A 27,385-nucleotide genomic window follows, 5' to 3' on the forward strand; every position below is an offset into this window, starting at 1 on the left:
AAGACAGACACCTGCAGACCTGCTTCACCGCCTGTGAAGCGACCCCCCTGCAGGTGGGGAGCCGGGGGCTCAAACCAGGATTCTTAAGCCGGTCCTTGTGCTTTGCGCCACCTGCGCTTAATCCACTACACTACTGCCCGACTCCCAACATTTTACGTTTTCTTTTAACATTCCCCTAAAATGACTTCCTCATTTTTACAGCTCTTTCACTCAGCCCACCCATGTGGTGCATTCCTATTTCCTCTTCCAGATCCAACGGAAGGATCTTTTCCTCTGTGAAGTCTTCCCTTCATGTTCGTGCCCATATTCTGTAATAGGATATCTTGGACTAGAATATTTAGTTCTATCTTTATATTTGTACTCCTAGTCTTTAAATGCAATCAAGGTTTATTAAAGAAAGAAAGAAACGAGTGATTGAAGGAATAAACAAAGGATTGAGTTGCGCCCCCCTCAGTAGGGCTGTGTCTTCATACCATCATGATCACCATTTAGGTGATCCGCTAAGTGCTCATGAACTCATTCTAGCTAGTAATGAACACTTCTCTGGTTGAGTCCATTGAATTTACAATCAATAATTAACTCTAAATTGACTTCATAATTGCTTTTGTAACTACTAAATTCACAGGCATTTGAAATGATGATTTCCCAAATGCATGTCCTAACCTTGATGTTCAATTTCACTCTGTTGCTGTTCAGTCAAACCACGGGGACTAGGAGTAGCAGAATAAAAACTTCTGAGGAATAGCTTTAATTACGAATGTAAAAAAAATAAGTTCCACCAAGCTAGAGTATTAATTCCTAATTAAATTCAGTTTTGATACCAAGGCAAATAAGTGAGAACACAGTTGCCAAGGAAATGGAGACACTCATCCTTCCTACTGCTTTCCAGTCCTTCTCACTAGTGATACATATAGAAAATGATATCACATGGCGGGGGGGGGGGGCAGTGGTGCACTGGGTTAAGTGCTCATAGTACGAAGTGCAAGGACCTGAGCAAGGATCCTGGTTCAAGCCCCTGCTCCCCACCTGAAGGGGGGACGCTTCACAAGTGGTGAAGCAGGTCTGCAGGTCTCTCTCTCTTCTTTTCTGTCTCCTCCTCCTCCTCTCCCAATTCTTTCTGTCCTATCCAATAAAATGGAAACAATGGCCACCAGGAGCAGTGGATTTGTAGTGCAGGAACTAATCCCCAGTGACAAACCTGGAGTAAAAAAAGAAAAAATATATATATCAAAGTGGGGTGGATGGATGAACCTGCTTGCTTGAAGAACAGAGGCCCCTAGGCTCAGATCGCTGAAAGTTTCAGATGTCTGCAGTGAAAGCAAAGGGTGTCCAGGCCACGGGGGGCCATAGCCCTCTGAACAGACTGCCAGGACAGACACTGGAGTTACCAGGATTTCAGAATTGGTAATTGATGACCAGAGAGGTACCTCACTGGCATAGGTGAGGCCCTGGCTTTGACCCCAAGCATCCTGTATTGCCGGGCTGGGCTAGCTTCACGGGTGGTAGAGAGACGACCAGGGACTCATGGCTGAGCTGGGAAGCAGTATCTCGTTTATTAATCAGATACATCGCCTTTTATGCATCTCTTCACCGGAAGTGACAAGCGAAAGGAAATGACTAAGAGAGGGGGCGGAGCAAAAAAAGAGCACAAACAGAACATAGAAATCTTCCATCTATCCAGTGGGGATTAAACCAATACTCTGCAGGCAGGGCAGGACCCAGGTAAAACAGTGATTATGTAAACAGACCACAACGTCAAGCAATGCAACAGAAGGGGTCTTATAAGCAGAATTTAGAAGCATACCAACACTGTATGATAAAGTGATGTTCTGATCCTTCTCCCCTTGCTCCATAAAATAAACAAATATTTCAAAGGCAAAGAGGATGGGTGAGGGGGAGGCAGAAGGTCCCTGCACAAACTTACGTCTTGGCTCTTGGCCTAACCAGACTAGGGCCCATTCAGAGTTAGCAAGAAAGTGATGCACTATGTACGTTTCATAGCTTACGCTATTGTTTAAGTCAGTGCTTTTCAGCTCTCCATTCATGTTGGAGTCACCTGGACATGTTTAAAACATAAACACAGAGGAATTTTCAGACCTGTTCTTAAGATATTTAAGCTCATTTCTGTGAGGAGGGATAAAGGTTTTAAAATCTAATTTATATATATTTTTATTGCCATCAGGACTGTCATTTGGGGCTCGGTGCCTGCACCATGATTCCACTGCTCCCAACAGCCAACGTTTCTTTTTTTCATTTGACAGGACAGATAGAAATTGAGAGGGAAGGGAGAGAGATAGAAGGGGTGGGGGGGCTGACCTGAAGACCTCCTTCACCATTTGTGAAGCTTCCCCCACCCCTACAGGTCAGGAGTGGGGGCTCAAATCTGGGTCCTCACACACGGTAACGTGTGTGATTTACTGAGTATACTGCTGCCCAGCCTCCAAAAATGATTTTTTTTTCTTTATTGGGGAGATTAATGGTTTACAGTCAGCAGTAAAATACAGTAGTTTGTACATGTGTAACTTTTCTCAGTTTTCCACGTAACAATTCAGCCCCCTCTAGGTCCTCCTCTGCCATCATGTTCCAGGATCTGAAACCCTCCCCCCACCCCAGAGTCTTTGACTTTGGTGCAATACACCAAACCGAGTCCAAATTCTGCTTTGTGTTTTCTTATTTTTCAGCTTCTCTCTCTCTCTTCTAATTATGATTAGTGATTTGATGCTGATAGACAAGATTGTGGGATAAGAGGGACAGCTCCCACAGCTCCCGCCACCAGTGTGCCATGTCCCACCCTCTCCACTGGACGCTTCCCCGTTCTTTAGCCCTCTAGGAGTATAGGCCAGAGATTTCTATTGGATGCAGAAGGTGGGAGTTCTGGCTTCTGTCACTGCTTCTCCGCTGGACATGGGATTTGGCAGGTGGATCCACACCCCCAGCCTGTCTCTGTCTGTCCCTAGTGGGGCAGGGCTCTGGGGAGGTGAGGCTCCAGGACACACGGGTGAGGGCGTCTGCCCAGGGAGGCCAGGTTGGTGTCATTTTTGGTAGTATTTTTCAACTTCTGTCTGTGAGTGAGGTCATCCCATCATCATCCTTCTCTTTCTGACTTCTCTCACTTCACAGGATTCCTTCAAGCTCCATTAGATGTGATTTTGCATTGAGAATCCTAACCTCATTTTTTAAACATAATTTAAAAATATTGTATTTACTTATTATTGGACAGAGCCAGAAAGAAAGCAAGAAAGAAGGATAGGGAGAGAGAAAGAGAGCCACCTATATAGCACTGCTTCACTGCTCATGAAGAATCCCCCTTGCAAGTGGGGACTGGGGACTTGAACCTTGGTCCTTATGCATGGTAAAATGTGTACTCAAACAAGTGTACCACTGCCTGGTCCCTTAAAAAAATTAATTTTGGGTGGGGATAGATAGCATAAGGGTGATGCAAAGAGACTCATGCCTGAGGCTCCAAAGTCCCAGGTTCAATCCCCTGCACCACTATAAACAGAGCTGAGCAGTCCTCTGGTAAAAAACAAAAATTTTCATTAGTGATTTAATATTGATTTACAAAATTACAAAATAATAAGGGTATAGCTCTGTACCATTCCCCCCACCAGAGTTCTGGATCCCCAGTTTCTCCACTGTAAGCTACAGCAGTTCTCCTAGGGATGCAGATATGGGTTAACTGTGATTTCAACAACTTTATGTCTAATCTGTGTGTATTCCCCCCCCCCCCATGCTTATGATCCCAGCTTATCTTCCTTTCTTAAAATTAAAAAAAAATATTTATTCCCTTTTGTTGTCCTTGTTTTATTATTGTTGTTGTTATTAATGTCGTTGTTGTTGGATAGGACAGAGAGAAATGGAGAGAGGAGGGGAAGACAGAGAGGGGGAAAGAAAGACTGACACATGCAGACCTGCTTCACACTGCCTGTGAAGCGACTCCCCTGCAGGTGGGGAGCCGGGGGCTCGAACCGGGATCCTTAATGCCAGTCCTTGCACTTTGTGCCACCTGCGCTTAACCTGCTGCACTACCACCTGACTCCCCTTCTCTTCCTTTCTAAGTCACACCTACACCTATTACTACATCCACATGTTCCAGCCCTTTCCCTCTCTCCCTCTGGGTCCTAATGGAGTTAGAGTTTAGAGCTGTCTGGTCATTTTCCTCCTCTCATTTCTCCCCCTCTGGGCGTATGGACCAGAATGCTTTATGGGGTGCAGAAGGTGAGAGGTCTGGCTTCTGTACTTGCTTCTCTGCTAGAGGAGTGTTGGCAAGTCGGTCCATATTCCCCAGCCTGTTAAAGATCATTTTGTAGACATCCCTGTCCTTAGGTGGACAACATTACTAACCTTTGTATTTTAATTTCTCAGTGCTTGTCTGATAAAGTTATTACTAAATGCAATCACTATCGTTTTATCATTAGATATGCTTGTTAATATAACCAACACTGTAATTTGTACCCACTCTAGATTATCAGACCAGGATGAAGAGGGAAACATCAAGCAGCAGTGTGTCATCTCTGACCCCGCCTTTTCCATGGTGACCTTTCAACAGGAGGATAGTGGGATTACCTGGGAGACCCGTTCCAGCAGATCCTCTGAAGAAAGCCAGACATCTGGTGTGTGCAGTCTGGAAGGATCGGCTGTGCATTCCCCTCCAGGGAATGTTTCCTTCATTGTGGATGAAGTTAAGAAGGCTCGAAAGAGAAAGCCCAGGTCAAAGCAGGGCTCACCAGCATTGCGTCGGAAAGGCAACAAAAAAAGAGATTCTCTGGTATCTCAAGATGTCCCTACAGTAGACCAGCAAGAAGATCCTTTAACTTCAGAAAGCCAGGAACTAAACACCCAGAAAGATACATCTTTGACAGGCAGTTATGATGGAGCAAGAAAGAAGGCCACATCAAATACACCTCCCATCACTGGTGCGATTTACAAAGAGCACAAGCCATTAGTATTGAAGCCTGTCTACATTGGAACAGTACAATATAAAATTAAGATGTTTAATTCAGTTAAAGAAGAATTAATTCCTTTACAGTTTTATGGAACATTGCCAAAGGGTTATGTAATTAAAGAAATACATTATAGGAAGGGGAAAGATGCATCCATTAGTCTGGAGCCAGATGTGAACAATCGTGAATCTAACGAAGGTTTCAAAACAGGAAAACAAGCAACCCCAAGCCTAGAAGGTGATAACACAAAGGAGACTGCACCATCCTGGAGAGATGCACTTTCATCCAAAGGATCAAAGTCCCCTGCCTTCTTATTTAGCCCTGAAGACACGATAAAATCACATGTTGGTTCTCCCCAGGAGGTCCTATCTGCCACCAAGCACACGGTCTCCTCTTTCACAAGTCATGCCCCAGCAGAGCAAACACCGGAGCTCAGCGCCCCACGGCCAGGACCACAGCATACAGGTGTTGAAACACAACCCAGCAAAGCAGAGTCTTCTTCTCGCGTACCCCAGACACCCGCACCTGTGTTCCTGGAAACAACAAAGGGAGAATCGGAGCCTGACTTACCAGAAGCAACTGAAACTCTAGACCCTGACTCTTCAGTCTCACCACCTCTACAGAAGGAGGTGCAGAAGGAAGATGTATTTTCTGTTGACCGTTGTGCGTCACTGGAGGAAGAGGAAGAGGAAGAGGAGAGAGAGGAGGAGGAGAAGTTTCTGGAAGCGATACCACCAGGTCTAGCAGCATCTATCCCAGACGATTTTGGTCAGGAGAGACAAGAGCTGATTACGATCTCACTCGAAGAGGCAGGGCCGGCATCTGAAGCGCTGATGCCTCCTGATCTCAGTGCCAAAGAACAGAAGGAAGAACGTGAGGCAGAGCCCCCTGTCTCACTTTCTGAACCTCTAGTGTTAGAAAAACCAGAGAGAGGCGAAATAGAAACCTTCCTTCCAAAAGCTACTTCCCCTGAACCTGAAGATTTGGATCTAGTGGATGAAGAGATTATAGAAGTCGATTATCCTGACAGTCCATTAGTTTCTGAGAAGTCTTTTCCCCCGAGTCCGGTCCCTGAAGTGGGAAAGGAGGGAGAGGAGCCCCTCTCACCAATACTGGCAACACCTGAACAGGCTGCTCTGTCTGAGGTAGAAAGAGAGGAAAACGAGTCTGTTTCTACTGACTCTGCCTTCGTATCAGAGTACTCCGTCCCACAGGATCTGAACTATGAAGCAGAGAAGCGAGAAGCCGCGTCGTCTCCTGCAGCCAATGGAAAAACCGTATCCGAGCATGACATTTTGTCAGAGGAGAGCGAGGAGTCGGAGCCTGAGTCTCCAGCATCGGGCTCTGTCTCTGAACACTCCTCCGTGCCATCCTCCACTGAGAAGCCCTCTGAATCCCAGCCACCGCTGCTCTCAGCGGCTCCATCTCAACAGATGGGCCTGTCTGCAGAAGAGGCCTCGGAAAATGGCCACTGCTCACCAGATTCTGAATCTGCATCTCCGCAGGGAACGATTGAGCGGCAGTCTTCATTACCATCAAAAGGTGCTTCTGAGCGCGTGATTCTGTCGGAAGAGGCGGTGGAAGACGCTGGATTGTGTTCCTCCAGTGTGGCCTCGGCCTCTGCACAGTCTCCTTCAGCGCCCACAAATGAGCCAGCTACAGAATCCCGGCCTCCGCCATTCTCAGCAGTTACGTCGGAACACACCATTCTGTCTGTGGAAGAGGCCTCGGCGGAAAGTGGATGTTACGCACCTGACTCCACCTTGGCCTCCCAACATGCAGTTCCACCAATGGTGACACAAGAAGCCACAGAGCTAGTAACTGATGATACGTCCTCAGTGAAATCAGAAGTTGCTTCTGAGCACTCAGTTCTTCCAGAAGGAGAGGAGAAACACCTTGGGCCTCATCTCCCAGATGTGGCCTCTGTGGCTGACCACTCTCTCCCTCCATGTACAACCGAGGTGACGTCTGAATGCCAGGCCCTGCCATTTCCAGACACGCCATCTGAACATGTGGTCAGACCGTCGGAAGAGACCACTGAACTGGATCGCTATACACCCTCGCCCACCTCTGCTTCTGAGTTTTCGGTACCACCGTATGCAACACCAGAGTTACAGGAGGAAGACGTTGAGCACCGTTCCCTTTTACATCTAAAAGGTGCCACCTCACCTGTAAGCTTCTCAGAGGAAGATCAGGAAGACATGGAAGCCTTTTCCCCAGATTCAGCATTTGTGTCAGAATTCTCATTTCCACCCTATGCAAGCCAGGACGTGGGGAAAAGAGAACTTCAGAGTGACTCTCCAGTGTGTCTGACATCTCCCTCTGAACACACTCTTTTCTCAGATGAAGACACCGAGGAAGCCGAGCTTTTTTCTCCAGACTCAGCATCACAGGTCTCTGTCCCACCGTACAGAATTCCAGAAGCAAATAAAAGAGAAATTGAGTCTGATGAGCTGTTAACTGCAATGTCTGCTTCAAAATATTCTAGCTTTTCAGAAGCAGACGAAGAAACAAATCCACCAACAGTCACTACACCGGTACCTGAGCACCTCAGTTCATCTCAAAAGCAAAATGCTGAGCCTTCTTCACTGTCTGCCCCTCAAGACTTGAGCCTGCTGTCTTCAGCAAATAACACAGAGAAAAGAGAAAGTAAGTCAGATACCCAGACAACCTCCATGTCTGTATCTGAATATCTCATTTCATTACAGAAGCAAAGAACACAACTGTATTTAGAGCAGGAAGCAGAAGACGTGAGCCCACTGTGCTTGTCCAGTGCATCTGACACGGGAGAAACTACAGTCAGTCCATCAGTAATCTCAGCGTCTCCTTCTTTACCCACACAGTCAGCCACAGAAAAGGCAGAAAACAACTCTGCAGCTCAGTCTTCAGTGTCACCTGACTCTGTCCATGCAATGAAGAAAGAACAAAAGCACAAGGCATCACTCATTCCCAGAGCAGAAGGTGAACAGATGGATGTGTTAAAAGTTCAGAGTAAGGAAGAAAGCATGCCTGAATCTCAACAAGCCGCTGCACGTGCATCACGGGATCAAGACATGGCATCTCTGCCTCCAAATGTTCCAGGGTCTGGAAAGAAATATTCAGCTGAGCCTATTTTGGTAGATGAGCCACAGAAAGATGTCAAAGACGATTTAGCTTTGACTGTGACTTCTGAACAAGAGCAAAGAATGTTGTCAGAGGGTAAGCCTTCAGTAAGAAAACCATCGTCAACTCTAAAGGAAACATCTTTATCTGAACCTGAGATTTTGTTAGCAGAGAAAACAGAAATGAAGCCTGATTCTAAAGTCCCAGGTGAATCTGGAGCACCACTTACAGATTCAGCTTCCTCAGGAAGGGAGAAGGACATTACTCAGGAACCACCTGCACCAGAAAATTCAGATTTATCAGAAGAAATAAAGACGGTCATTGAACCCAGCTTGCTAATAACCACATCAATAATTAAACAGGACTCAAGCTTGACCAAATTAGCAAGAGAAGAAATGCCAACAGATTCATCTTTTACTACCTCTCTGGAATACCCAGTCTTAGCAAAAGCAGGAAAGAATGAATTTGATAGTGGTTTGCCATCCGTGGCAACATCTGCAGGTGAGCATTCAGTTTTCAAAGAAGAAGAAAAAGTAACATGGAAAGGCAGCTCGTCTCCCTTTGAAACCGCTGCCACCCAACAGTCAGCTTGGCCAGAAGTAGAGCCGGAGATTAAATCTGACTTGCCTCCCAGTGTAGCTTCTATGTCAGAACATTCTATGTTGCCAAAGGTAGATTCTGAAAAAGTTAAACCTGAGTTGCCAATAAGTAAAACACTGTCTTCTCAGCATCCAGAGGTATTTAACGAGGCAAAGGTGGAAAATGACCAAGGTCGTCCCATTTCTAGGGCCCCTGATGCTGAACGTTTCGTTTTATCACAGGGTTCTGTGTCTGCCTCAGAGGTGTCAGGACCTGAGCATATACTTTCCGTCAACCTAGATGGTGAGATGAAGGAAAAGGAAATAGAACTTCCCTCCTCTCAAAATGTTTCTTCCACACCCAAACTTGCAGTTGCAAGTGGCAAAAATGAGAGACTGGCAAGTTCTTCTCCTGAGTTGGAAAACAGTGTGTCAGAAGATCTAGCTCCACCATTACTGACCCTCAGTGGTGATAAGAACAAACAGGCAGTGGAAACGGCAGAGACTAAGGAGACACCGATGAAAGAGGACTTCATTGCTCCAAAGGAGGAAAAGAGGGTGCTGGAGAAACCAGAACGAGATCTGGCAAGTCATCATGAAGAAAAACAACCAGAAGGCGTGCCGTGGAGTGTCTCTGGTCTCAGTGATCTGATGGCAGAGCGACCCCGGCCTGCTTTGCCAGATGAAGAGCATGCAGATCAAACCAGAAAGCCAGTCCTGCCACATTCTGCTAAAGAGTCTCCTTTATCATTACAAGGACTAGCGCCTACCATCGATACTTCCAGTAGTAATGGGGAGACCTCGTTAGCTAACACTTTGGAAGAAACAAAGTTGGCCTCCAAACAAAAATCTGAAGTTTCTGCTGGAAATATAGAGAGAAATGAAGTGCAGGAGAAGGAGGTCCATTCTTTGGGGGAGAGTGAAAGCTTGATATTGGAGAAAACAATATCAGAACCTTCCAGGCCTTGCAAAGAAGAGGGTCAGGGAGAAAGCAGACTACCACCTGAAAGCATCCTTCAGAAGGCAGCAGGACAGGTCAAATCAGAAATGATCCCCCCTACTTTCAAAGTGGCCCATTTCCTTACTGAAAGTGGGAAATCTTCAGTGGACAGTGAAGAAGAGGCTGACGAGAGTATAGCTCCTGTTTCTGAAGCAAAGCCATCAGCAGAATCAAAAGTGCAGTTAAAGGTTGCAGATGATGCTGAGCAGAGAAGGAAACCAGCCTCTGAAGAGAAATCACTTCTATCAGTAAAGCCCCGGTCCTCAACTGGTACGGAAACTCCATCCTCAGAGTCACCCGAAGAGATGCAAAAGGCATCTAACCAACAAAAAGCGGTTACACAAAGCCTTCCTGAGGAAAAGGGAAAGAAAGGCATTTCATCTTTTACATCATGGATGTCCAGTTTGTTTTTTGGATCAAACATTCCTGATAATAAAGTTGCCGGAAAAGAAGATTCAGAAGTTCAGCCAAGTCTAACTGTAGAAAAAGTAGTAACAAGGATAGAGCCTACAAGTACAACTCCAGCTGACTTTACTGCAGCTGAGAAACCAACGGATCATCTAACACCAGAGACAAAACTTTACATGGCCAGGGAATCTGGAGGTATTTCTGTTACATATGATGAAAATGAAGACTCTAAAGTAAAACAAACCTCTCTGACAGATGTTTCATCACAGTCAAAATCCAATTTTGAGATGTCTAATGACAATTATAGGAAGCAAGAAATCCTAGGCAATTCCAAAGAATCAGATCTAAACTCAGTCGTTACTTCAGCTAGTGGCGAAATACATCTTGGGACTCAGTCCATTCTTGAAGAAGCCAAAAATGCCATCCCTCTTCATGTCAATAATACTCAGATAACCCAGGAGCCAGAAACTTCTGCACTGAAATGGAATATTTCTGTTCTTAAGGAAGAGCCAAGAAGAGATCAAAAAGAAAAATCACTCCTGTCACTTGATGTAGTAGAGAAGGTGCCCCAGGAGCCTAAGTCAGCTCCACTGAGCCTCACAAGTACAACACTCATGAAGGAATCTGTGGAACCAGAGTCAATAATTTTGCCAGTAGAAGAATCTAAAGACAAGATAACTGATCTTGGCAAAGGCCAACTTCAGAAAGAAATTCCAAAGCTGACTTCCTTGAAAATGCCTGAAGAAGAGATAGAATTCAGCTCTGTGAGCCCACTGAAGAAGGAAGATAACTGGGAAACTCCACTTTCCTCCTTAGCAGAAAAGAAGGTGCTGGCAGAAAACCAAGAAACGGTGACCCCATTAGAGCTTCGAGAAAGTGATGAAATCGAGCAGGTACAGGTTGCACGTGGACTGGCTCCTATTTCGCTTGAAGAATCTAAAGATGCTGCTCTGTTTCGGCAGCTCTGTCAAAATGAAGACCACAAGGAAAGGCACACAATTACCAAGGAGGAGGAAGGAGAAGAAAAGGAAGAGCAATCAGCAGTGTTTTCAGAAGGAAAGAAGCACCAGGAAACGTATCCTTGTTCTGTGAATGCAGCCAGACCGATGCCTGGTGAATCAGCTATGTCTGTAGGTCATGACGTAGGTGACACCCAATCATTATCAGTAGTTGAAAGCACTCCCGATACTGGAAACTCAGAAGCCGTGATCTCCGAGGCTTACCCCAAAATTAAGGCACTGGACACTCAATCAGTGAAAGAAAATAATACATTGGTGGAGAAATCCAAGACTTTTATCCCAGCGGATCATCTTTGTCATAAGGACAGAGGTGACCAAGCTTTACTTAAGGAAGGGAATCTGGTATTGGAAAATGTAGGTAGGGATGTGGTGAGTCACATGGAAAGAAAGGGACAGGTTACAATAGTAGAACCATCAAAAGGTGGTTCATCAGACATCACAAAAGAAAGTCTGAAACAAGAGTCTCTGGATAAAGAATCTGGAAAAACTTCAAGACATCTTTTTGTTGAAGCAGAGAGCTTAGAAACACCACCAGATTTGGTGTCAACTGTGAAACCACAGACACTTGTTTCAGGAACTTCTCCAGCGATTAGTGCAGCAAAGAACCAAGAAAGGTCATGGTCAGAATTGACTCCAGAGAGGCATACAGTCTATACCATTCAAACTTCTAAGGATCAGACACCTGAAATACCCAGACAGTCTGTTGTTATTTCAAAGCACCATTTGGAGGCTGTAGAAGATGCAGATATACAGGAACCATGTTCTTCACCGCATAGCAACTATGCTCAATTCATAGCTAGCGCATCAACAACTAGCGCCGATCAGACTGGAAACACAGCTCTGGAGCCTGAAGACACATATGAAAGAGAGAAGGGATTTACAGTGACCAGTAAGCCAGCCAGACTGACTGAAGATCAAAAGAGTGCCTTCAGCATCATTTCTGAAGGTTGTGAGATATTAAATATTCATGCTCCTGCATTCATTTCTTCCATTGACCAGGAAGAAAGTGAACAATTGCAAGAGAAACTAGAATATTTGGAAGAGAAATCATCATTGAGAAACAGACCACTCCATGATAATGGTGAGGCAGTTGCTTATGACAAAACACTCAAGACTCAGCTAGGAGACCCTAATAAAAAAGTTGTGTCACCAGAAGGAGACAGACACAAGGTAGGTCACAACATACAAGAGGAGATAGTCACCACTCCAGAAACTGATGAGCTAGCCTCTACTGAGCCTACAGTACCCAGTGAAGAAGACTATTTCGAAAAATACACATTGATAGATTATAACATCTCCCCAGTACCAGAAAAACAGAAAACCCCATGGAAGTCAAGTATTGAAGCAGAACTCTCCAAAGAACTTTCGGAAGAAGCTATCTCATTTTCAGAAAGTACAGAAGAAAGTGCCCTAGAACGTGAATACAAGTTGGTAAAATTAGATGAACATTTTTATGGAGTGGAAAAGGACCAGAACAAATTATCTCACCCAGAGAACCAAAAGTTTTTGGATATCCAGAAGCCCGCCGACAGAGCTGCATCACAAGGTGTACACAGAGACGTGGACTCAAAGTCCCCTGGGATGCCTTTGTTCAATGAAGAAGAAGGAGTTCTGACACCAACCCAGATATTTCCCACCACAGTTAAAGCCGCTCATCCTGAACTCCTAGAGGAGCCACCTGCACTCACATTTCTCTACAGGGACCTGTACGAAGATGCCGTTGGAGAGAAACAGAAGGAAGGTGACACAGTGTCTGAAGGTGGCGACAGTGTGAATTCAGAGGCATCGTTTCCCCACAGAAATTCCGACACTGAGGATGGAACAGGGCTATATTTTGAGAAGTACATCCTCAAAGATGACATTCTTCATGATGTATCTATACCTCAAAAGGACCAACAGCAAGGTCTGGAAGCAAAAGCAGTTGGCAAGGATGATTCATACCAACCAATAGTTGCAGAAGGGGAAGTTTGGGGTAGGGGTAGGTTTGGAACTATTTGGGGGGACAAGAGTCTGGGAGAAGATCAGAAAGCTATTTCCAGGGAAGGAGAACCTGCAGGCCAGGCGGAGACCCTTGGCAGTGAAGCTCAGCAGAAGAAAGCTCCCATCACTGAAGAAGTCACGATAGCTACCCAGAAGATCAGCTATGCGATTCCATTTAGAGATACCCATCATGTCTTGGAGAGGGTAGATGACACTAGCAATCAGAATAATGAAGCAGGAAACGCAAGTCCAGAGGAGAATCTAAATGTCCCTGTCCAGGTGTCCTTCCCAGAGGGAGAATTTGCACCAGGAGCAGCTTGTATTCAAGAAACAATGCAAAAGAAATCAGAAGTAGCCATCTCACCTGAGCCAAGTGAAGAGAGGCTCCGTAATAGTCCGATTCAGGATGAGTATGAATTTGCTGAGTCCCTGAATTACGAAGTGGTTACTCAAGACCTAGCAGAGGAACGGAACTCTGTAGCTATGCCTGAAAATGTGTTATGGCAAGAAAAGGAAGCCTTTGAACACACCAGCGACCATGAGTTTGTGAGTAAGGCAGAGCAAAGCATGTCTGCGGAACAGAAAGAACTGGACACAGAGAGAACACAAGACCAGCTATCATCAGAGTTAGCAACAAAAAAGCAAGAAGAAAAGGAGTCCAAGAGGTCCCAGGTCGACACATATTGCTACACTTGCAAAAGCCCGATTTCTGCTGTGGACAAAGGATCTGGCCTCCATAAAGACCATGAGGTTTCAACACTTGATGCAGCCATCAGTGCTATCAAGGTAAAGAGATTTTAATATGATTGATTTGTCTATTATTGGATAGAGACAGAGAGAAAATGAGAGGGCAGGGGGAGATAGAGAGGGGGAGAGACAGAGAGACACCTGCAGCCCTGCTTTACCACTCATGAAGCTTTCCCCCTGCAGGTGGGAACAAGGGGCTTGAACCTGGGTCCTTGTGCACTGTAATGTGTGCACTTAACCAGGTGTGCCACCACCTGGTCCCCAGTAAATAGATTTTAACACACACACACACACACACACACACACACACACACACACACACACACACAATATCTCCATTCTTTTCATACTTCCTTGGTTTAAAAATGACCAGCCTTTGTTATATTCATCTTTAGGCATAATGGTCTGAAAGTAAACAAAAAGTATTTTCCTCTGTGTCAAAGAATATTTCCCTAAGTGCTTAGTGAAGATCAATATGACAGACACTTCTTGGAAATACACTATAAGTCTAGGTTCTGGAGTATGACACAGAACTTTACAAACATATACACACACACACATTCTTCCCTCTCAGATTCTGACTGTCTCTATCCAATAAATATATATTTAAAAAAAGAAAAGAAAAAGAAAGAAAAATATATATCATACAGTTGTATGCACTAGACTTTTATGCCTGAAGGCTGGAGTTCCCAGGTTCTGTCCTTGGCACCACAATGTACCAGAGCTAAGCAGTGCTCTGACCTATCTCATTAAAACAGAATAAATACATCTTTTGAAAAAGAGATTCTCCGCTACCTTTCAGTTGCTTTCTAATTAGAACCTCTATTCTTTAAATTCAAAAAAATTTTGATCAATAGTAGGTTACAAGATTATGAGATTACAGTGTATAATTCCACAACATACCTACCACTGAAGTTCTGGATCCCTACATTCCCATCTTCCAAAGATAACCACCAGAGTTCTCACACTTCTTACAGTTTGCTTCCTTCTGGTTTTTTTCTTTCTTTTTTTTTTTTCCCAAGTTCCTGTGTGTCGGATTTCTAGATTCCACATATGAGTGAAACTATCTGGTAGCTGTCTTCTATTTCTTTACTTATTTTACTAAGCACGATCACCTCCAATTCCATCCATTTTTGCCCTAAAGGACACAGTATGTTTTTTTGATTGCAGAGTAATATTTTATGGAATGAAAAAATATCTGTCCCATAACTTCTTTAGCCAGTCATCTGATGCTAGGCGTCTAGGCTGCTTCTACTCATTGGCTATTGTAATGTGGCTCTGAACTTAGAGGTACTGCTCCTAAGTAGTGCTTGAGTGTCCACTGAGTAAATGCCTAAGAGTGGCATTGTGAGATCATAAGGCACTTCCTTTTCTGCTTAAGGGCGGCCCAGACAGTCTCCCAAAGGGGCTGCACTAGTTTGCTGCCCCACCAGCAGTGGAACAGAGGAACTTCCCCTCTTATGAAGTCAATCTACCTCCCCTCCTCTAGCGAGAATGCCGTTAAAGTGCAAAGTGACAAGAGCTGAACTCGTGCTGTATCCTGGCACTGTTAAGTTTCTTTTCGTGTAATCCTCATGATAGTCATGTCACTGTCATCAACTCGAAAAGGATGAAGTGGGCGTGGGTAGTTTGAAGTGATTTCCCCAAGGTCGTGGAGGACATCCGGGCTAGGTATCCAAGCTTGTCTGACGCCAGAACTCCTGCAGTAGTCTGTGTATCTGCTCTGTTCATCCCACTGCCTTGCTAGTTTTATAGTTTATAGAGATAGTTTATAGTTGCTAGTTTATAGGTGTATAGAGATAGTTTTATCTCTCCAGGGTGAAATTTAGATGAAAACTTGACCTGGTCAATTTTGGTAAGGCTGGGAAAGGATAAAGACATTTCTTGTAAGAAATGTCAGACATAAAAGTGCATTAGCGTCTTCAAAATGTGTCCTTTTCTTGGATGGCATTTAAAAAAAATATTGGAGCCTTGGACATGTATGATTTCATCACTACCAGGGTGACTTTTTGATAATTTTATGTCAGGTCGAGGTAGAGAGCGAGAGCGAGAGAGAGAGAGAGAGAGAGAGAGAGAGACACCCCACAACACTGTCGAGTTTCTTTTGGTTATATGTCCCCTGGCATGCTGGGCTTCACATCCAGTGTCTCCCACATGATTATCTCACACAAGCTTCACCAGGTAACTTGTCCCCTAGCCCCAACACTTACTTTTATGAACTAACAGCTAATGGACACTGTCAGCAGAAAAATACTAGATTTTTTTTTTCAAGTTGGTGCAAATGTGAAGACACCTCAGAGGCATGTTGGATCCATTTAGTATGACAGCCTGCTGTCTTAGGAGAGAGACAGACTATATAAAGTGAAGCCTTACTACAGAGAAGGAAAAAAAAATTCAAATCCAGAGTTTACTAAAACAATTCTATTTTGAACTCACCAACTTACCAAGAGAAGTGTAAGAAAATAAGCCTTCTTTTTGACTATTCTTACTAATAAGACCTTTCTGTTTACCATATAGTTGTAATGCTAGTATCAATTTAGGCAAAACAGCTAAGAAAATGCAGATCGAATTTCTTAGGGAGCATGGTTTAGATCGTAAATCTCTCCCAAGCATTCTAAATTTGCAAGGAAATTGAAACTCATTGTAAGGAAATTGGAACTCACTGCTCCAAGTTCTTTTTTCAAACAATACAGATTAAGAGCATCTCAATTCTCATCTTCAGGTTCAACTGGCTGGATTTCTAGAAAACTTACAAGAGAAGTCTTTGAGGATTGAAGCCTTTGTTAGTGAGATCGAATCCTTTTTCCATACTGTTGAGGTAAGTTGCTGGGTCCCTTTGGTTTGAACCTGGTTTTCTCACGGTATCCCAAATATTGACTCTTAGTGAAAGGGCTCTGTGTGTGCATATGTGGTTTGCTGTTGCTGGTTTTGATCCATGAAAAGTGAGTGAAATGTCCTTCAAATCTTCCATGTAATCATTGGTGAAGACAGTCAGAAATCAAGAGGGAAGTGGGTGATAGAGAGGAAGAGAGACAGAGAGACACCTGCAGCCCTGCTTCACCACTCACAAAGCTTTCCCCCTGCAGGTGGGGACTGGGGGCTTGAACCTGGGTCCTTGCGCATTGTAAGGTGTACACTCAACCAGGTGTGCCACCACCTTGCTCCATGAGATTGCTTTCTAAGGATAAATGGCTTGCCCTTAAAAATGCACACACACTTCCTGGGCACTTAGTATCATAGGGCAAATACTTTATGTGTCTAATTTAATTGAACCTTCACAACAAACCCACAAGACAGGTATTATTATTACTCTCGTATTATAAAGAAGAAACTAAGACTTAAGTGTTAAATGTAGCCAGGGTCATAGACAATTGGGAGGCAAGATTTAATTTAATTTAATTTAATTGTTTGTTTGTTTAACTGGAGCCTCACATGTGAGTTATTTCATCATTCGACCTTTTTTTTTTTTTTCATTTTCACTTAGAGAGAAATGGAGGGAGGTGGGACACCACAGCCCTTGAACTTCCTCTGTTGTCATAGTTCCTTCTATGTGATGCTGGGGCTTGAACCCAGGTCATTGGCATGGTTATGCAGGCATCCCACACAACAAGCTAACCTTCCAACCCCAGAGCCATAATTTTGATTCAGGTTTGAATTTTTACTTGCTCCACCATCCTACCTATCATGGGGCTAGCATTACAAAAATGTGTTATCACTGCTCAGTGTCCGTGCCCAGGACAAATGAGTGTCTGTCATGGCAACAAGTCTTTGATGAGTTCATGCCCCCTTGACTGCTGGTCCTCTCCCCAGACAGAGAAGGGAGTGGACAGGAATATTCTCCTACCCAAGTACTAACCAAGCCCGACCCTGCTTTGTTTCTGAGATCAGATGAGATTGGGTGTGTTCAGGGTGGTAGGGCTGTAGACGGATAGGAATGTTTTCTTTTAAAATACATACACATATCTGTTATTGGATAGAGACAGAGAGAAACTGAGAGGGGAAGGGGAGATCAGGAGGGAGAGAGACAGAGAGACACCTGCAGTCCTGCTTCACCACTCATGAAGCTTTCCCCCTGCAGGTGGGGACCAGGGGGTTGAACCCAGGTCCTTGCACACTCAACAGGTGCGCCACCACCTGGCCCCCAGGAATCTTGTGGGGTATCTTCACTCATCCATTAGGACTGACAGAGGACTCAAGGCTGCATGTCCTAGTGGACTTCTTAGAGGTCTGCCAACTGCGGTAGATGAGTTTACATCTGGGAGTTATTTTTGGTGCATATCCCAAAGTATCCCCTTTAGATAAAAAGTGATCTCCTCACTTCATCACACACCCTGCTAGTGAGGACAGCTTATCATCTGGCTTTGCTCAGATGTTCAGTACAGCTTCTCCTGCTGCAGGGCAGTGCTCCCTCCCTGGAGAACACTTGTGAGTATAGGACCTTTTCTGATATTCTAGCTGTTTCCTGCAGCCCCAGTCTCTGTCACACCAGGATCTGAGTGGAGTGGTGAGTGGGGCCCTAAGCCCTCACCAGTACCTGAAAGCCACAGGTGCTCAGCACTGTGATGCCCTTCGCAGGTTGGTGGCCAAGACTTCTATCCAAATACACTTCTATGTGTGCGATTCATCACTGGAACCCTTCTTGGTAATACTCTTGGGATAAATTCTATTACAAAAGACATCCAGGCAGAGTCATCTGGAAATTTGCACTATGCCAATTTGTGATTTTCTTTCTTAAAAACATCTTTAATTGATTTATTTTGGATAGTAACAGAATTTGAGAAAGAGGGAGAGAGAGAAAGAGAGAGAGAGAGAGAGAGAGAGAATATGAATCAGAGTATTTCTCTGGCACATAGGATACCAAGCATTGACTCGCAACCTCATGCTTGAAAATCTAACACTTTAGCCACTGCACCACCTCCTAGGGTCCATGTCTTTTTTTTTTTTTTTTTTTTTTTTTTTTTATCAGGGAGCCAGGGGTCAGTTCTTTAAAAGGCTGGTGTTTCTCCTTTAAAAGAAAATAAGAGGACAAGCATTTGTTTCCCCCTTTCCATTAGAAGTGCTTGTTTATGTTTTAGGAAAACTGTCGTAAAAATGAGAAGAGGCTGGAAGAACAGAATGAAGAAATGACGAAGAAGGTTTTAGCACAGTATGATGAGAAAGCCCAGAGCTTCGAGGAAGTGAAGAAAAAGAAGATGGAGTTCCTGCATGACCAGATGGTCCACTTTCTGCGGAGCATGGACACTGCCAAGGACACCCTGGAGACCATCGTGCGAGAAGCAGAGGAGCTCGATGAGACCGTTTTCCTGACGGTAAGCGGCCAGTAAAGCAGACCCAAGCACCTTTGACCCAGGTCTACCCTTAAAAGTCCGTCTTTCTGTGACCCCTGAGATCATTTCTATCTCCCCGTAGAATCTGTGTGATTGTGACCTTTAAAAAGGATGAGGGGTGCTTGTATACAGGACCCAACCAATCCTTCAAGTTGTCTAACACCTGCATCTAGCTCCAAGGGCCACAGCCCTGTCCATTCTGTCACATCATGCCGGGCACCTTTAAGAGGGAGAGAAGCGGTGGGAGGGGGCACCTTGTTGAGCGCACATGTCACAGTGCGCAAGGACCCGGCTTCAAGCCCCCAGGTCCCCAGCTGCAGGGAGAAAGCTTCACAAATGGTGAAGCAGGGCTGCAGGTGTCTCTCTGTCTCTCTCCCTCTCTATCATCCTCTTCTGCCTCAGTTTCGGGTTGTCTCTATCCAATAAATGAAGATGAAACTTAAAAACAAAAAGAGGGAGAGCTGGCGGTCTGGAAAGCTCATTTCTGTCCACCCGATTTTCTGGCACCTGGTACCTCCCTTTTGGCCCCTGGGCCTGTCCTGTTCACCCCTTCTGCATAGCCGCTAGTGACAGCTGGTGGAGACCATTCTTTCTGAGACTCCAAGTGACTGAGAGGATGTTCAGGATGGAAAGGAATGTATCATCACAGGAAACATTTTTTTTTTTTTTTAACCAACGGGCTTCTACTGGACTGAACCTTTTCATTTAAGCAAGTGTTTTGTGACTAGGTTGCTTTGCATTAGTACCACTCAGCATTTTGTGCTCTCAGTTCCATAATCCTTTCAGTAAAGTACTGGTTCTCTATGGAGTCTGGATTAGCCAAGTAGGATGGAAAAATTATTTTATAATATTTATTTATTCCCTTTTGTTGCCCTTGTTGGTTTTTTTTATTGTTGTTGCAGTTGTTATTGTTATTGATGTCACTGTTGTTGGATAGAACAGAGAGAAATGGAGAGAGGAGGGGAAGACAGAGAGGGCGAGAGAAAGACAGACACCTGCAGACCTGCTTCACCACATATGAAGTGATTCCCATGCAGGTGGGGAGCTGGGGGCTTGAACCGGAATCCTTACGCCGGTCCTTGTGCTTGGCGTCACATGCGCTTAACCCGCTGCGCTACCGCCCAACTCCCTCTTAGTAAATTTTTAAAAATATTTATTTATTTATTTATTTTCCCTTTTTGTTTCCCTCATTGTTTTTTTATTGCTGTTGTAGTTATTATTGTTGTTATTGATGTCGTTGATGTTGGATAGCACAGAGAGAAATGGAGAGAGGAAGGCAGAGAAGGGGGAAGAAAGACAGACACCTGCAGACCTGCTTCACTGCCTGTGAAGAGACTCCCCTGCAGGTGGGGAGCCAGGGACTTGGACCAGGGTCCTTAAGCTGGTCCTTGTGCTTTGTGCCACCTGCGCTTAACCTGCTGCACTACCGCCCGACTCCCGAAAAAAAAATTTTTAAGGCTTAAAATGTATTTTAATATATTCATGTTGCATTACTATCCCACTATCTCAGAAAAACTCCAAAGATATTGGTAGCAGATCAGACACAGTACCAACACAAAATGTACAGCATAACTATTTAAGATCAGCCAGCCAGCAGCACACCTGGTTAAGCTTATACATTACAGTGCATGAGGACCCATGGTCAAGCCCTTGGTCCCCACCTGCAGGGGGAAAGCTTCAGGTGTCTCTCTGTCTCTTTCCCTCTCTATCTCCCCCTCTCTTCTCAATTTTTCTCTGTCTTTATCCAATAGTAAATAAATGAATTAAATTTTTGTTAAAAAAAAAAAAAGCTGGGCTAAGAACTCCTGTCTGGTATTAGCATACATGGAGAGGTTTCCTCTGAGGCAATCCTAAACCTGACTGTCAAAGCCAAAGAAAATGCCACTTTTTTTTTGTTGAGTGGGGCCTTCCTTTCAAAGGCTGTGAAGCCTTGTTCTGGAGACAAGGTAAGGCAAACCAAGATCATTAAGACTCTTTGGAAAAAGGGAAATGGACAAGATAAAGGGGCATTGGGGTCCCGGGGTGTCTCCTAGCCATTAACACCAATCAGGGGGAGATGGAAGGCATGCTAAAGACTAGACTATAAGCATTAACATCACAATCAAATAGAAATTTAAAAAGGCCATTGTAGACTTTTCATGTGCCTTTTGGGACACTTCCCAGCAGGTACATTTGGACAAGGCTGGCATGGATGGCCATCCTCAAATGAAATGAACACCATTCGGTTGCTTTAGGTTAAATTAAAACAAAGCTATTGTTTTCTTAAATTTAAATGAGGCACCACTTATGAAATATAACCTTCATAAACTGCTTTGTGGGCAGGGGAGATAACATAATGGTTATGCAAAGAGACTCTTGTGCCTGAGGCTTTTGAAGTCCCTACATCATCCTAAGCCAGAGCTGAGCACTGCTCTGGTTAAAAAAAAAAAACAAAAAAAAAAAAAAAACACGCACCCACACACACACACACACAACAACAACAAAACCAAAGTAACTGCTTTGTGTTTCCTAAGAATCTCTGTTTCATAAGTGTTTCTTCTCTCTAGAAGAACAAATTGTAAAAATGAAAGTTTTCTTTTTTAATTTTCTTGTAAGAGTAATATACATTTTAGGAAATTGGGAAAATGCAGAAAAATACAAAAAGGTACCACCCAGAGATGTAACTACTGATTACAGTTTTGGCATATGTGCCATACTGGACACATTTAAGTCATTTTTTTCTTGCATCAGAGAATTCTGTTCTGGAAGCAAAGCCAGTTGTTAGTGTCCTGGGTGAAGTCTAAGGGCTTTAAAGGAGACCAGAGAAGTGGGAATTGGGTCCTTTCCTTCCAGCCCAGAGCCCACCTTCCTCAATGCTTTTGAAATCATTTCTCTGCTGCCCTGAGCTGACACCGCCTGAAAGAAAAGGACTCAGGGAAAGCTTCTTCTGCTTCTAGCGTTTGCCCTTCTTCCGTAGCCAGTCAACAGCGTCAGGTTGAGCCTGATGTCAAGTTTCGAGACCTCCTTTGAATCTGGAGAGGTGGCAGTCGTTGACTATGTGGGTCATAGTCTGTCTGGAGCCGCAGGGGCAGTTCGGGTCGTCTCTGGCTCCCCAGCGATGGAACATAGCGGCGCACCGGCCATGGCCTGTTCGATAGCGATTGAGGAGGGCCCAATCATAACGTGCTAGGTCAAAGCCGGGTTGATGCTCACAGGGGTCTGTGATGAGGTGTTTGTTCTTGACCTCAGCTGACTGCCAGCTCTGTTTCCAAGAGTCTGGAACAGAGAAGGTCAGTGTAGGCCTAGGGGACCAGATTGGGTGACGAGACGTCAAGCGTTGGACAGGGGAAAGCTGAGGACAGGTGACTCTAGGCAGGCTTAATCTTAACTCTCTTGGTTGGTTTTCCTCTTTGATGCTAATTGTTTTTTCTTTTCTTCCCTTCTCCCCCCTCTCCCCCATTCTTTCTCTCTCCTCCTTCCGTCCTAAGTCCTTTGAAGAAATCAATGAAAGGTATATAGACACGGCACGTTGTGGTGGTGAATGGAACTAGCATGTCTGGATGTTTTCTTTGTAATGTTTGATGCTTTGTAGGAAATGAGCTGCCAGTTAAAAACTACATACATTTAGCAAGCTACTAGGTTTTCACTTTTAGACACAGTGCTTGTACAGGCAAAATGACAGCTTTAAAAGAAAATTGCATGAGCTTTAGTTAAATAACAATTATCATGTAGATTTTTAACTGCCTCCTGGAGATATCTTCTGTGTTTTCAACCTCATCTGGGCCATCTCTCCTGTCACTGCATAGAGAACATCACACAGACGCTTAGACTGATTGGTTAAATAGGAATACTTGAAAGAAACGTTCCTATCTGCCTTAAGTAATTTTATGACTTACATAATCTGAAATGGGAGGTTCTCACATCCTCTCTACAAAAGATAGGCTTATTTCTGCTTAGCCAACTTAGACAAATCTTCCTCTTTATATTTCTTTTGGTTTTGGCACTGACTATGAGAGAAATAATCCATTCTTTCAAAAGAGAAAATGCTCAGCATGTAATTAGAGCATGTTGTCTATAAAACTCTGACATCTGATTCACACGCATCATTTGGAGCATCTGATAAGGAGTTGTTCACACGGATCTACATTTTGCTCCATATCAAAACTCGAGGTCTAGTGGTTGAGATTAACGTTCTTTGGGGCTGGGTAGTGGTGCACCTGATTGAGCACATATGTGACACTGCACAAAAAGACCCGGGTTCTAGCCCCTGGTCCCCACCTACAGGGGGAAAGCTTTGTGAGTGTTGAAGCAGTGCTGCAGGTGTCTCTCTGTCTCTCTTCCTGTCTATATCCCCCTACCCTCTCAATTTCTGGCTGTCTCTATCCAATAAATAAATAAAGACAATAAAAAATTAAAAGAAGTGATTAATGTTCTTCTTAAATCATTTTTATAAATCCCTAAAATTGGAAATATCATCTTCAGTTTATTTCAGTACAAAGTTGTGCAGTAGTATAAGCTGTGATCACAAAATAACAAAGTTTATATTTGTGATATGTTAAAATAGAGAAAAAACGAGTTTGGCTTTACAAGTTATTCTTTCAGATAATGAAACAGCACCGATAAATCCTGCTATCTAAAAAAAAAAAATCAGTTCAACAGACTACTGTCATTAGGTACTATAAAAAATGTATATGACCATTGGCACTAGTCAGGGAAAACCTTATTACCCTGACTTTGTTACAAATGGAATTACCAGGGAAGCTTTAAAAAAATGTTGGCATGGTCCAGGAGGTGGCGCAGTGGTTAAAGCACTGGGCTCTCAAGCATGAGGTCCAGAGTTTGATCTCTGGCAGCACATGTACCAGAGTGACGTCTGGTTCTTTTACTCTCTTCTCCTACCTTTCTAATAAATAAATAAATAATCTTAAAAAAATGTCAGCATCTACCAGGGAGCCAGCCGTAGTGCACCACACTGTCTTACCCAAGGGCCCAGAGGTCCCAGGTTCAGTCCCTGCCACCACCATATGTCTGAGCTGAGATGCACTCTGATCCCTCCGTTTCTCATGAAAATAGGTAACTAAATATATCTTTTTAAAAAAATTTACTTATATTTAAAAAGTACTGATGTCTGAATCTTACCTTTGAGCTTCTGGTTTAATTGGTGTGGGCTGGACATGTTTGAAGCCCAGCACAGCAGATGATTCTAATACACAGATAGGGTCTGGAAGTTCTGGTTTGTAACCGTCTGTCTGCTCAAGGATCCTAAGGCCTTGAGGCTCAGAGCTACTGCAGGAGAATCCAGGCTAAGCCGAGGCATCCCCATGCCTGTCATCTCCCGCACAGCCATCCCACCCAAGCCTCGCTCCTAGCATTCCCCTCTATTTCAAACCATGCTCAGCCTTTCCGTAGCATGGATATTTCCTTTTGTCCCCAATACACGGCTTCCAGCGGCATTTCACATGCACTAGACAGTGCGGGCTGTGTCCTTGCCTACTTATATGCCAGGTCTTCTTGGAAGACGCTGGTTTGCCGGCAGCTTTGGTGACTGAAGCACTGAGAACTCTTGGATCTTCAAACTTGCTTCTGTATGTCTTCCTCTTCCCTAAATGTTCGACTATGAACTTGCTGATATGGATTGGTGTCCATGAAATACTAACTATGGTTTTCTTTGGTTTTGTGCTTGGACTTGCTCCTCTGCATGTCGCTTCATTAGTTCTGACTTCATTGCCTTGTTGACAATGCCAAATTTTTGCTAAAGCTGCATGTTATCTAAAGGAGGTTCTTCTTGGGATAACTGCTGTTTTTTTTCTTTTGTTTGTTTTTGTTTTTGTAAACACACAACAATAACAAGATCCAGGATTTGATGGAAAAATAATAGCATTTAAAGAAAACCCTGTTCAACTTGCACATATGTTCATAATACAGCGAACTTTGATTGTTGAATTAAGAAGAAGCCTTCTAGGGAATCAGGTGGTAGCACAGTGGGTTAAGTGCACATGGCGTGAGGTGCAAGGACCAGCAGCGTAAGGATCTCAGTTCGAGCCCCCGGCTTCCCACCTGCAGGGGAGGTCGCTTCACAAACAGTGAAGCAGGTCTGCTGGTGTCTGTCTTTCTCTCCTCCTCTCTGTCTTTCCCCTCCTCTCTCCATTTCTTTCTGTCCTATCCAACAATGACGACATCAATAACAACAACAATAATAACTACAGTAATAAAACAAGGGCAACAAAAGGGAATAAATAAATATTTAAAATAAGAAGCCTTTCATGTCCTCAATATCTGCTTCAAAGTCTCAGTGCTATGGGTGTTCCTTTCTATTAAAAGGTGCTAATTATCTTTTTTTTTTCAAAAAAAAAATTTTTTTTACTATCTTTATTTATTGGATAGAGACAGTCAGAAATTGAGAAGGAATTGGGATATATATATATATATATATATATATATATAGAGAGAGAGAGAGAGAGAGAGAGAGACCTGCAGCCCTGCTTCCCCACCCGTGAAGCTTTCCCTTTGTAGGTGGGGACTGGGGGTTCAAACCTGGGTCCTTGTGCACTGTAACACGTATGCACTCAACCAGGTGCACCACAACCTGACCCCCCTTTTTTTAAGGTTTGCTGCTGCTTCACCTTTTACATTGTCTCTCTAAAGGCGGTGCTTTATGCTGAATGATTTTTCCTCCCCTCAGCACTGAAAATGTTTAAAGAATGCTGCCAGGCATATTTCAATCCCAGATTTGCATAGTTTGAAAAAACACATTTGCTTAGAAAATGCTGTTCAGTTAAGAGGATGCGTTTCCCCTTCTATTTTGCTCTTCTGTGTTACAACAACAATGATAATAATAATAAAAATAGAAAGACAGTCATTGCAGGACCTGCTAGTAAAAAGATGCCTGCTTACTCTTATAATAAGATCGATTTTGAAAAATCGACAATTTTGCAGAAAGAAAAATTAACACATTTTCCTTGTGGGGTGTGCAGCCAGAATGTCTGAGCAGCAAAAGGCTCCCGTGGGAGCCCTGTGGTGGCGCACCCAGCTAGGAGCGCACAGTACAGAAAGGCCTCTGTTAGCCAGAAATGAATGCCGGGGACTCTGCCATCTTTGCTCGCTCACTGGGAGTCCGTGGTTTCCACCTTCTGCACCCCCCAAGCCTTCAGTTAGGCCCAGTTATTACCCCGTCCTAAAGTGCTGTGGGTCCTTCCATCCAACCTCGCTACACTTGGCTGACTCTGATCCTTCCTCAGACTCCCGACGGGGGGCATTCTCCCACACTTCCTTTGTACAAACACGGCCATGGCTCTCCTTGCCTTCACAGAGAAAACTGAACTCATGCAAGACATAATAAAAGGCTCTTCAGTGGGGCCGGGCGGTGGCACACCTGGTTAAGCACTCAGGTCACCATACACAAGGACCCAGATTGGAGCCCCTGTCCCCACCAACAGGAGGAAAGCTCTTCGAGTAGTGAAGCGGTGATGCAGGCGTCTCTCTCTTTCTTTCTTTCTCTCTCTCTCTCTCTCCCTTCCCTCTCCATTTCTCTAGCCAATAAATAGAGATAATACATAAATAAACAAATAAACAAATAAATAAATGTTCCTCACAGTCAAGCCACAAGCCACTTTTCCATTTCACCTCTTATCTAGCTCCCTGTTCTAAATCTCAGGGAACCCTGTGGTCTCCTTTGTCCCTTAAATGTGGCTGACTCTTAGAGCTTTCTGCATTTACTCATGATCCCTCCCTCCCTCCCTCCCTCCCTCCCTCCCTCCCTCCATTCTTCTTTTCTCTCTACTCCAGTGTCACTTTATTAAGGAAGGGCTGACTTATGGAATTTTGTTATCACAAGGATACATGCCCACATTCCCTTAAGATGGGTGCCATTCCATTTCACCCTTAACCAAGCCATCATTTCATCTGGGACTTAGGTCTCCAGCCTCTCCTTAGCAAGCCTCCCTTCTCCCTTCTCAGTCCCCAAATACGCTGTAGTGACTAGAGTCCATTGAGGTTTCAACCTCTTTTGTCCTTTGCCTCATTTCAAAGAGCCCATCTGGAATGAGATCATTCAATGCTTTTCTTTCTCCTTCCAGATTCTCTTGCTCAACATGGTTTGCTCCAGCTCCATGCACGCTGCAGCAGAGGAGAGCGTATTAGCTTGTCTTACAGCTGTGTGGCATTCCACTGTGTGTGCCTATACACACCACGACTTCTTTAACCATTCAGCTGTTGTTGGAAGAGAGCAGCAGCAAGTGTGGAGACCTAGAGGTAGATGTGTGCTGTCCAAACCAAACCAAAACCCCCACAGTAATAAAACGGG

The 27,385-nt window shown here is 44.2% G+C and overlaps 1 protein-coding gene across 2 annotated transcripts in view; it reads left to right on the plus strand.

Annotated features, from left to right (window-relative positions):
- The window catches only part of CMYA5 (cardiomyopathy associated 5), a 98,458-nt gene that overhangs the window by 36,868 nt on the left and 34,205 nt on the right, over positions 1-27,385 (plus strand). The window contains exons 2-5 of one of the 2 annotated variants that reach the window (XM_060201092.1): positions 4,465-13,816; positions 16,500-16,595; positions 18,853-19,086; positions 22,572-22,594. In XM_060201092.1, the coding sequence (XP_060057075.1) occupies positions 4,465-13,816; positions 16,500-16,595; positions 18,853-19,086; positions 22,572-22,594 (9,705 nt within the window). The remainder of the gene's footprint in view (positions 1-4,464; positions 13,817-16,499; positions 16,596-18,852; positions 19,087-22,571; positions 22,595-27,385) is intronic. The other variant, XR_009552451.1, reaches the window with a different exon arrangement.

This window comes from Erinaceus europaeus, chromosome 11 (genome assembly GCF_950295315.1).
Source record: "Erinaceus europaeus chromosome 11, mEriEur2.1, whole genome shotgun sequence".
Taxonomy (NCBI): domain Eukaryota; kingdom Metazoa; phylum Chordata; class Mammalia; order Eulipotyphla; family Erinaceidae; genus Erinaceus; species Erinaceus europaeus.